This window comes from Nicotiana attenuata, chromosome 7, assembly GCF_001879085.1.
Source record: "Nicotiana attenuata strain UT chromosome 7, NIATTr2, whole genome shotgun sequence".
Taxonomy (NCBI): Eukaryota; Viridiplantae; Streptophyta; class Magnoliopsida; order Solanales; family Solanaceae; genus Nicotiana; species Nicotiana attenuata.
Window position 1 is genome coordinate 39,144,661 of NC_031995.1, and position 11,065 is coordinate 39,155,725.

The 11,065-nt window shown below is 47.5% G+C and overlaps 1 protein-coding gene across 1 annotated transcript; it reads left to right on the forward strand.

Moving 5' to 3' along the window:
- LOC109229982 (RNA-directed DNA polymerase homolog) lies at nt 276-8,243 on the forward strand. Its single transcript, XM_019395526.1, has 2 exons — nt 276-695; nt 8,148-8,243. Exons 1-2 carry the CDS (start codon nt 276-278, stop codon nt 8,241-8,243), a joined length of 516 nt encoding a protein of 171 aa, XP_019251071.1.

Genomic DNA, 11,065 nt, shown 5'->3' on the forward strand with positions numbered 1-11,065 from the left:
TTCCTTTCATTGACTCAGTCCTATGTTCGGAGTTCCTAGAGGTTTTCCCCTCAGACCTGCCGGTTATGCCGCCCGACAGGGATATTGATTTCTGTATTGATCTAGCTCCAGGCACGCAGCCCATTTCTATCCCGCCGTATCGTATGGCCCCGCCAGAGTTGAAGGAGTTAAAGGACCAGTTGCCAGATTTGCTAGGGAAGGGTTTCATCAGGCCTAGTGTTTCTCCTTGGGGTGCGCCAGTGTTATTTGTGAAGAAAAAGGATGGATCGATGAGGATGTGCATTGATTACCGGCAATTGAACAAGGTGACGATAAAGAACAAGTATCCACTGCCGAGGATTGATGATTTGTTTGACCAGCTTCAGGGCGGAAAGGTGTTTTCAAAGATAGACTTGAGATCTGGCTACCACCAGCTGAGGATTAGGGCATCCGATGTCCCTAAGACAGCATTCCGCACTCGGTACGGGCATTATGAGTTCCTGGTCATGTCGTTTGGGTTGACCAATGCCCCAGCAGCATTCATGGAGTTGATGAACCGAGTGTTCAGGCCGTATTTGGACATGTTCGTGATAGTCTTTATTGATGATATTCTGGTGTACTCCCGCAGCCAGGAGGAGCACGAGCATCACCTCAGAGTGGTTCTTCAGACTCTGAAGGATAGTCAGTTGTATGCGAAGTTCTCGAAGTGTGAGTTTTGGTTGAGTTCGCTTGTATTTCTGGGTCATGTTGTATCAGTAGAGGGTATTCAGGTGGACCCGAAGAAGATTGAGGCAGTCAAGAATTGGCCTCAACCAGCATCAGCTACAGAGATTCGGAGTTTCTTGGGGTTAGCAGGTTACTACCGCCGTTCGTGGAGGGGTTTTTATCTATTGCAGCCCCGATGACCAGATTGACCCAGAAGGGTGCCCAGTTCAGATGGTCGGATGAGTGTGAGGCGAGCTTTCAGAAGCTCAAGACAGCTCTGACTACGGCACCGATATTGGTTTTGCCCACAGGCTCAGGACCTTATACAGTTTATTGTGATGCTTCTCGTATTGGGCTCGGCGCAGTATTGATGCAGGATGGCAGGGTCATAGCTTATGCTTCGAGGCAGTTGAAGATTCACGAGAAGAATTACCCAGTCCATGATCTAGAGTTGGCAGCCATTGTTCATGCTTTGAAGATTTGGAGGCATTACTTATATGGTGTGACGTGTGAGGTGTACACGGATCACAAGAGTCTGCAATACTTGTTCAAGTAGAAAGAGTTGAACTTGAGGCAGTGGAGGTGGTTGGAGCTATTGAAGGATTATGATGTTACTATTTTGTACCACCCGGGGAGAGCCAATGTGGTGGCCGATGCATTGAGTAGGAAGTCCGCCAGCATGGGTAGTCTTGCTTATATCCCGGTCAGCCAGAGACCGCTTGCTTTAGATATTCAGGTGTTGGCCAATCGATTGGTGAGATTAGATATTTCTGAGCCTAGCAGAGTGTTGGCTTGCACGGTCGCTCGTTCTTCTCTATTGGAGCGTATCCGTGATCGACAGTTTGATGATCCCCATTTGTGTGTCCTGAGAGACACGGTGCAGCGTGGAGGTGCCACGAAGGTGACTTTAGATGATAATGGTGTTTTGAGATTGGAGGGTCGAGTTTGTGTGCCCAATGTTGATGGGATTCGAGAGTTGATCTTAGCGGAGGCCCACAGTTCTCGGTATTCTATTCACCCGGGCGCCGCGAAGATGTATCAGGACTTGCGGCAGCATTATTGGTGGCGTAGGATGAAGAAGGATATTATTGCGTATGTGGCTCGGTGTTTAAACTGTCAGCAGGTCAAGTATGAGCATCAGAGGCCTGGTGGTTTGCCTCAGAGGATTGAGCTTCCCGAGTGGAAGTGGGAGAGGATTACCATGGATTTCATTACTGGACTTCCATTGACTCGGAAGAAGTTTGATGCTATTTGGGTCATTGTTGATAGGCTGACCAAGTCAGCGCATTTCATTCCAGTAGCAGTCTCCTATTCATCCGAGAGGTTAGCTGAGATTTATATCCGGGAGATTGTTCGCCTTCATGGTGTGCCGGTATCTATCATTTCGGATCGGGGTACGCAGTTTACCTCGCGCTTCTGGAGAGTGGTTCAGCAAGAGTTAGGTACCCAGGTTCAGTTGAGCACATCATTCCATCCTCAGACGGACGGTCAGTCCGAGCGGACTATACAGATTTTGGAGGATATGCTCCGAGCTTGTGTCATTGATTTTGGAGGCTCGTGGGACCAGTTTTTGCCTTTAGCAGAGTTCGCCTACAATAACGGCTACCAGTCCAGCATTCAGATGGCCCCATATGAGGCGTTGTATGGTAGGCGATGTCGGTCTCCAGTCGCATGGTTTGAGCCGGGAGAGGCTCGGTTATTGGGTACAGACTTAGTTCAGGAGGCCTTAGATTAGGTCAAGATCATTCAGGAGAGGCTTCGTTCAGCTCAGTCTAGGCAGAAGAGTTATGCAGACCGTAAGGTCCGAGATGTAGCTTTCATGATCGGAGAGCGAGTATTGCTCCGGGTGTCGCCTATGAAGGGCGTGATGAGATTCGGAAAGAAGGGCAAGCTTAGCCCTAGGTACATTGGACCGTTTGAGATTCTTGATCGAGTAGGAGAGGTGGCTTATAGGCTTGCATTGCCACCTAGCTTATCAGCCGTGCATCCAGTTTTTCATGTGCCTATGCTTCGGAGGTATCACGGCGATCCTACCCATGTATTAGACTTCAGCAATGTCCAGTTGGACAAAGATTTATCTTATGAGGAGGAGCCGGTAGCCATTCTAGACCGGCAGGTCCGTCAGTTGAGATCTAGGAGTTTTCCCTCTGTTCGTGTTCAGTGGAGAGGTCAGCCCCCTAAGGCCTCGACCTGGGAGTCCGAGTCCGATATGAGGAGCCGTTATTTACATCTGTTCCCCGACTCAGGTACTTCTTTCTTTTGTCCGTTCGAGGACGAACAGTTGTTTTAGAGGTGGAGGATGTGACGACCCAAAGGGTCATCACCTACTTCCTCATCCATTCCGTGCTTTCGAGGCCTTAAAACCTCATTTTTACTTGCCTCGATTTGCGTGCGCAGTCCGGGCGCATAGCTGGAAAGCTTTTATGTTGAAATATGTGAATTCCGTGAAAAATTTAAAGAATTTTGATATTAATATGATTATAGTTGACTTTGGTCAACATTTTTGGTAAACGGACCCGGACCCGAGATTGGACGGTCCCGGAAGGTCCGTAGAAAAATATGGGACTCGGGCATGTGCCCGGAGTCGAAATCCGAGGTCCAGAACCCCGGTAAAAGAATTTTTCTGATAAATTATTTTCTGAAATTAATAAGGAAAAAAGGAAATGAAAATGAGTTAGAAAATATAGGTATCGGGCTCGTATTTTGGTTCCGACGCCCGGTACAGATCTTAAATATGCGTTAAGCGCTTCCTGTGAAATTTGGTCGAAATCGGACGTCGTTTGACGTGTTTCGGACCTAAATGGCTAAAGTTGAAGGTTTATGAACTTTGAAATGAAAATTATGAGCTTTGGGGGTTGATTCTTTGATTTTGATGTTATTTTGGCGATTTGATCGCACGAGCAAGTCCGTGGGATGTTTTCGAGTTTGTGTACATGTTTGGTTTGGAGCCCCGAGGGCTCGGGTGAGTTTTGGATAGGCATCGGATTGCATTTCCTCATTTTTGAAAAGCTGGTATTCCCCAGTTCTGGTATCTTCGCATTTGCGAAGAAGTACTCGCAAATGCGAAGTCGCAAATGCGGCAACTCGATCGCAAAATGCGAAGAAGGGGAAGTCTGGGCCGGATCGCAAATGCGATCATTCCTTCGCAAATGCGAAGAGGGGGAAATGGGCCGGGGTCGCAAATGCGACGCCCATGCTCGCAAATGCGAGAGGGCCCAGATCGCAAAAGCGATCGATACTTCGCAAATGTGAAGTCTGTGCCCAGGCCCAGTGTTTGCAAATGCGAACCAAGGATCGCAATTCCCAGCCCTGTCTTGTTCGCAAATGCGAACCAAGGCTCGCAATTCCCATATCCGAGGCCCAGCAAATTTTATACTTAGTCGAATTTTCATCACTTTTCACCATTCTTTCAAAACCCAAACACCATAGGCGAATTTTCAAGAGCAAACTTCATCCCAAATCTCTTGTAAGTTGATTTTTACTCAATTCTTTCAATCTTTAACATCATTAAACATGTTTTCCACTTGAAATCAAAGATTTTCATGGGTGAAATTGGGATTTTTGGGTAGAACTTAGGTTTTCTTAAAATTGGGGATTTGGACCTCCGTTTGAGGTCCGATTTCAAAACAAAACATAGATATGAACTCGTGGGGGAATGGGTAACCGGGTTTTGGTTCGAACCTCGGGTTTTGACCATGTGGGCCCGGGGCATTTTTGGAACTTTTTGGAAAAAACTTGGAAAAATCATTTTTATGCATTCAAATTGATTCATATAGTGTTTATTAAAGTAATTGAACAATTTGTGATTAGATTCGAGCGAATTGGAGGTGGAACCGCGAGGTAAAGCGATAGTTCAGGATTAAGTGGATTTCAAGGCTTTGAGGTAAGTGTTTGATCTAACTTTGGCTTGAGGGAATAGGATTAGAGTATCATGAATGCTATTTGCTAATTGATCGAGTACGGTGTATAGGCGTGGTGACGAGTGTCTATAAACCGGAGTCTAGCATGACCGTGGGTCTTTGTTTGTACTTGTTTTTGAGGTAATTTGGAACTCTTCCAAGCTACAACATGTTTTTCTGCAAATGTGAAGAGTTTGAGGATAAGTTGCGAAATATTAATATTTTGGAGCATTGGCTCGAGTGATAAATACCATTGAGTAAGAGATGAACGTATTGAAAAGAGTTGTGATTAATCCCTTGCCGGGATGGTTTGATTACAGTGAGTATTGCCCTTGCCGGGTTGTGAAAGATATTGTTATTGTTCCCTTGCCGGGACTTGGTTGTTATTTGTGTTATTCCCTTGCCGGGATAGTTCATATTACTTGTTTATTCCTCTTGCCCGTTTGGTTGTGACTGTTATTTGGGTGAGGAAGAGTGAAATTGCACGAAGGGTCATTCCGTGCTATGTTTTGACTATTTATGCACGAAGGTACATTCCGTGCTCTGAATTGATTATATTTGCACGAAGGGTCATTCCGTGCCATGAGATGAGAGCTATGTGAGGGAAAGCACGAAGGGTGATGCTGTGCATTATATTTGATTGCTTTGGGTGAGATTGAGAGTAAAAGCACGAAGGGTGATGCCGTGCAACTATTGGATTTCTTATTCTTTGATAATTATTGTTGTGCCATGTTTCTTAATTACGCTGATTAACTTTATATCCAATTTGTACTCTCCCCATAGCATGTTTCCCTCCCTTTTAACTGTTTAGTTTCGGTATTTTCTTTCCTTTTATTGCATATTTGTATATAAAAATTGTACAGGTTGGTTTGGTAGTCCTGTCTAGCCTCGTCACTACTTCGCCGGGGTTAGGCCAGACACTTACCAGCACATGGGGTCGGTTGTGCTGATGCTACACTCTGTGCATTTCTTTGTGCACAGATCCAGGAGCAGCTTTTGGACAGCAGCAGTAGGATTCTTATCCGTGAGCTATCTTCAGTCCAGGGACTCTCGAGGTAGCCTAGCTGGCGTTCGCACGCCGAAGTCCCTTTCCTTATTTCAGTTTGTTTTCATTGTACCGAAACAGACATGTGTATTTCTTTCATTCAGACTTGTTGTAGTATTCAATAGTAGTCCGTGAGCTAGTGACACCAGATTTTGGGTAGGGATGTGTTTCAAACTTCCGCATTTTTATATCTTTTTGTTAAACTTAAAGTCTTCCGCATTTCTTTAACTGTTGTTAGTATATTATATTGTTGAGGTTGAATAGCGAATGTTTAATGTATGGCTAGCCTAGCTCGGTTAGTAGGCGCCATCACGACGCCCGATGGTGGGAAAAATCCGGGTCGTGACAAGTTGGTATCAGAGCACTAGGTTACATAGGTCTCACTACTCACGGACAACCTCGGTAGAGTTTGAGGGATCGGTACGGAGACGTCTGTATTTATCCCCCAGAGGCTACGGAGTTAGGAAAAGTTTCACTTTTGTTCTTTCCTGTCGTGCGATTCTGTTTCTCAAATATTGATTGTCTTTCTACTCTGTTCTTTCGCAGATGGCGAGAACACGTGCTTCCTCTTCTACAGCGCAGCAGCCCGAGCCCCCAGCAGCAGCTCCTGCGAGGGGCAGAGGCCGAGGCCGTGCCAGATGCCGAGGCCGGGGCAGAGCTCAGCCCCGAGCAGCAGTCCCAGAGGTGGAGCCTCTTGTTGATTNCAAATGTGAAGAGTTTGAGGATAAGTTGTGAAATATTAATATTTTGGAGCATTGGCTCGAGTGATAAATACCATTGAGTAAGAGATGAACGTATTGAAAAGAGTTGTGATTAATCCCTTGCCGGGATGGTTTGATTACAGTGAGTATTGCCCTTGCCGGGATGTGAAAGATATTGTTATTGTTCCCTTGCCGGGACTTGGTTGTTATTTGTGTTATTCCCTTGCCGGGATAGTTCATATTACTTGATTATTCCTCTTGCCCGTTTGGTTGTGACTGTTATTTGGGTGAGGAAGAGTGAAATTGCACGAAGGGTCATTCCGTGCTATTCTTGATTAGATTTGCACGAAGGGTCATCCCGTGCTATGTTTTGACTATTTATGCACGAAGGTACATTCCGTGCTCTGAATTGATTATATTTGCACGAAGGGTCATTCCGTGCCATGAGATGAGAGCTATGTGAGGGAAAGCACAAAGGGTGATGCCGTGCATTTTATTTGATTGCTTTGGGTGAGATTGAGAGTAAAAGCACGAAGGGTGATGTCATGCAACTATTGAATTTCTTATTCTTTGATAATTATTGTTGTGCCATGTTTCTTAATTACGCTGATGAACTTTATATCCAATTTGTACTCTCCCCATAGCATGTTTCCCTCCCTTTTAACTGTTTAGTTTTGGTATTTTCTTTCCTTTTATTGCATATTTGTATATAAAAATTGTACAGGTTGGTTTGGTAGTCCTGTCTAGCCTCGTCACTACTTCGCCGGGGTTAGGCCAGACACTTACCAGCACATGGGGTCGGTTGTGCTGATGCTACACTCTGTGCATTTCTTTGTGCACAGATCCAGGAGCAGCTTTTGGACAACAGCAGTAGGATTCTTATCCGGGAGCTATCTTCAGTCCAGGGACTCTCGAGGTAGCCTAGCTGGCGTTCGCAGGCCGAAGTCCCCTTTCCTTATTTCAGTTTGTTTTCATTGTACCGAAACAGACATGTGTATTTCTTTCATTCAGACTTGTTGTAGTATTCTATAGTAGTCCGTGAGCTAGTGACACCAGATTTTGGGTAGGGATGTGTTTCAAACTTCCGCATTTTTATATCTTTTTTGTTAAACTTAAAGTCTTCCGCATTTCTTTAACTGTTGTTAGTATATTATATTGTTGAGGTTGAATAGCGAATGTTTAATGTATGGATGGCCTAGCTCCGTTAGTAGGCGCCATCACGACGCCCGATGGTGGGAAAAATCCGGGTCGTGACAAGTTGGTATCAGAGCACTAGGTTACATAGGTCTCACAACTCACGGACAACCTCGGTAGAGTCTGAGGGATCAGTATTCAGACGTCTGTATTTATCCCCCAGAGGCTACAGAGTTAGGAAAAATTTCACTCTTGTTCTTTCTTGTCGTGCGATCCTGTTTCTCCAATACTGATTGTCCTTCTACTCTGTTCTTTCGCAGATGGCGAGAACACGTGCTTCTTCTTTTACCGCGCAGCAGCCCGAGCCTAGCAGCAGCTCCTGCGAGGGGCAGAGGCCGAGGCCGTGCCAGAGGCCGAGGCCGGGGCAGAGCTCAGCCCCGGGCAGTAGTTCCAGAGGTGGAGCCTCGTGTTGACTACGATGAGGAGGCTCCAGCCCCAGCAGCTCCGGTGGGCCCAGCTCAGGTCCCAGGAGGGGTCATGTTCACCCCAGACCTTCAGGATGCTCTAGTCAGGTTGGCAGGCTTTATGGATAGTGTTGCTAGAGCGGGTTTGCTGCCAGTAGCACCAGCCACTTCTCAGGCTGGAGGAGGGGTTCAGACTCCTGCCACGCGCACTCCGGAGCAGGTAGCTCCACAGACTCATGCCCCAGTGGTTCAGCTAGCTGCGGCAGCTCAGCCAGGTATTACAGCTCAGGCCGGTGATGGAGCGGCCATGTCTTAGGATGCTTTGTGGAGACTTGATCGGTTCTCCAAGCTCTTCACCACCACTTTCAGCGGTGCTTCATCAGAGGATCCCCAGGATTTTCTATTCAGTTGTCATGAGATTCTCGGGACTATAGGCATAGTGGAGACCAACGGGGTCGATTTTTGCACATTCAGGCTTGCAGGGTCCGCCAAGACTTGGTGGAGAGATTTTTGCCTATCTAGACCAGCAGGGTCTCTAGCTTTGACATGGGATCAGTTCGCGGAGTTATTCTTGGAGAAGTTTCTCCCCGTCACTCAGCGGGAGGCACTTCGTAGGCAGTTTGAGCGCCTCCAGCAGGGCTCCATGAGAGTTACACAGTATGAGACTAGATTTATCGACCTGGCACGCCATGCAGTTGTGATACTCCCTACAGAGCGAGAGAGGGTCCGGAGATTCATTGATGGATTGATTCAGCCGATCCGTCTTCAGATGGCCATGGGAGTTGGTAGTGATATCTCTTTCCAGGAGGCGGCCAATGCGGCCCGCAGAGTTGAGATGACCCTCACTCGGGGAGGTGGTCAGATGTCGGACAAGAGGCCTCGTCATACTGGTAGATTCAGTGGTACCTCATATAGAGGCAGGGATTCCTATGGTAGAGGTCAGGCACCGAGGCCCTTTCAGTCTGCGCTTCAGGTTTCTCATGGTGCTCCAGGCAGCGGAGGTTCTTAGCATTATTATTCAGATCAGCAGCCTATCAGTGCACCCCCACTTCAGAGTTTCAGGGGAGGACATTCTGGTCGACAAGGCCAGCAGTCGCAGCAGCCGAGGTCTTGTTATGGTTGTGGTGACCCCGGTCACATTGTCAAGTTTTGCCCTCGAGCATCGGGCAGCTCTCAGCAGCAGGGTCCTCGCCCCACGATTCAGGCAGCAGGTGATCCACAGCCCGCACAGCCAGCTAGAGGCGGGGGAAGGGATCATAGAGGTGGAGGCAAGGACCGTAGAGGTGGAGCTCGGACCGGCAGAGGCAGAGGACAGCCAGTGGTTGATCGTCCTAGAGATGCAGTTCAGGGAGGTGGGGGCCAGCCCCAGTGTTATGCTTTGCCAGCCAGGCCAGAGGCTGAGTCTTCCGATGAAGTTATTACAGGTACTATTCTGGTCTGCGACAGGGATGCTTCAGTGCTATTTGACCCTGGGTCTACGTATTCATATGTGTCGTCTTATTTTGCTCCCTACTTGGCTATGCCCAGTGATGCCTTGGGTATTCCTGTATATGTATCCACGCCAGTGGGTAATTCTATAGTGGTCGACAGAGTTCATCGTTCCTGTGTAGTAGTATTTGAGGGTCTTGAGACCCGTGTTGATCTATTGCTTCTAGACATGGTTGATTTTGATGTTATATTGGGGATGGATTGGTTGTCCCCGTATCATGCGATCTTGGATTGTCACGCCAAGACCGTGACCTTGGCTTTACCGGACTTGCCCCGATTGGAGTGGAGAGGGACCCCAGGTCATGCCACCCGCAGTGTCATTTCATATGTTAAGGCTCGACGCATGGTCGAGAAGGGGTGTTTAGCTTATTTGGCATATGTTCGTGATTCCAGCACAGATGTTCCTTCTATTGACTCAGTTCCTATTGTTCGGGAGTTCCCAGAGGTTTTCCCCTCATACCTGCCGGGTATGCCACCCGACAGGGATATTGATTTTTGTATTGATCTGGCTCCAGGCACCTATCCCGCCGTATCGTATGGCCCCGCCAGAGTTGAAGGAGTTAAAGGACCCGTTGCAAGATTTGCTAGGGAAGGGTTTCATCAGGCCTAGTGTTTCTCCTTGGGGTGCGCCAGTGTTATTTGTGAAGAAAAAGGATGGATCGATGAGGATGTGCATATTACCGGCAATTGAACAAGGTGACGATAAAGAACAAGTATCCACTGCCGAGGATTGATGATTTGTTTGACCAGCTTCAGGGCGCAAAGGTGTTCTCAAAGATAGACTTGAGATCTGGCTACCACCAGCTGAGGATTAGGGCATCCGATGTCCCTAAGACAGCATTCCGCACTCGGTACGGGCATTATGAGTTCCTGGTCATGTCGTTTGGGTTGACCAATGCCCCAGCAGCATTCATGGAGTTGATGAACCGAGTGTTCAGGCCGTATTTGGACATGTTCGTGATAGTCTTTATTGATGATATTCTAGTGTACTCCCGCAGCCAGGAGGAGCACGAGCAGCACCTCAGAGTGGTTCTTCAGACTCTGAAGGATAGTCAGTTGTATTCGAAGTTCACGAAGTGCGAGTTCTGGTTGAGTTCGGTTGCATTTCTGGGTCATGTTGTATCAGCAGAGGGTATTCAGGTGGACCCGAAGAAGATTGAGGCAGTCAATAATTGGCCTCGACCAGCATCAGCTACAGAGATTCGGAGTTTCTTGGGGTTAGCAGGTTACTACCGCCGGTTCGTGGAGGGGTTTTCATCTATTGCAGCCGCGATGACCAGATTGACCCAAAAGGGTGCCCAGTTCAGATGGTCGGATGAGTGTGAGGCGAGCTTTCAGAAGCTCAAGACAGCTCTGACTACGGCACCGATATTGATTTTGCCCACAGGCTCAGGACCTTATACAGTTTATTGTGATGCTTCTCGTATTGGGCTCGGCGCAGTATTGATGCAGGATGGCAGGGTCATAGCTTATGCTTCGAGGCAATTGAAGATTCACGAGAAGAATTACCCAGTCCATGATCTAGAGTTGGCAGCCATTGTTCATGCTTTGAAGATTTGGACGCATTACTTATATGGTGTGACGTGTGAGGTGTACACGGATCACAAGAGTCTGCAATACTTGTTCAAGCAGAAAGAGTTGAACTTGAGG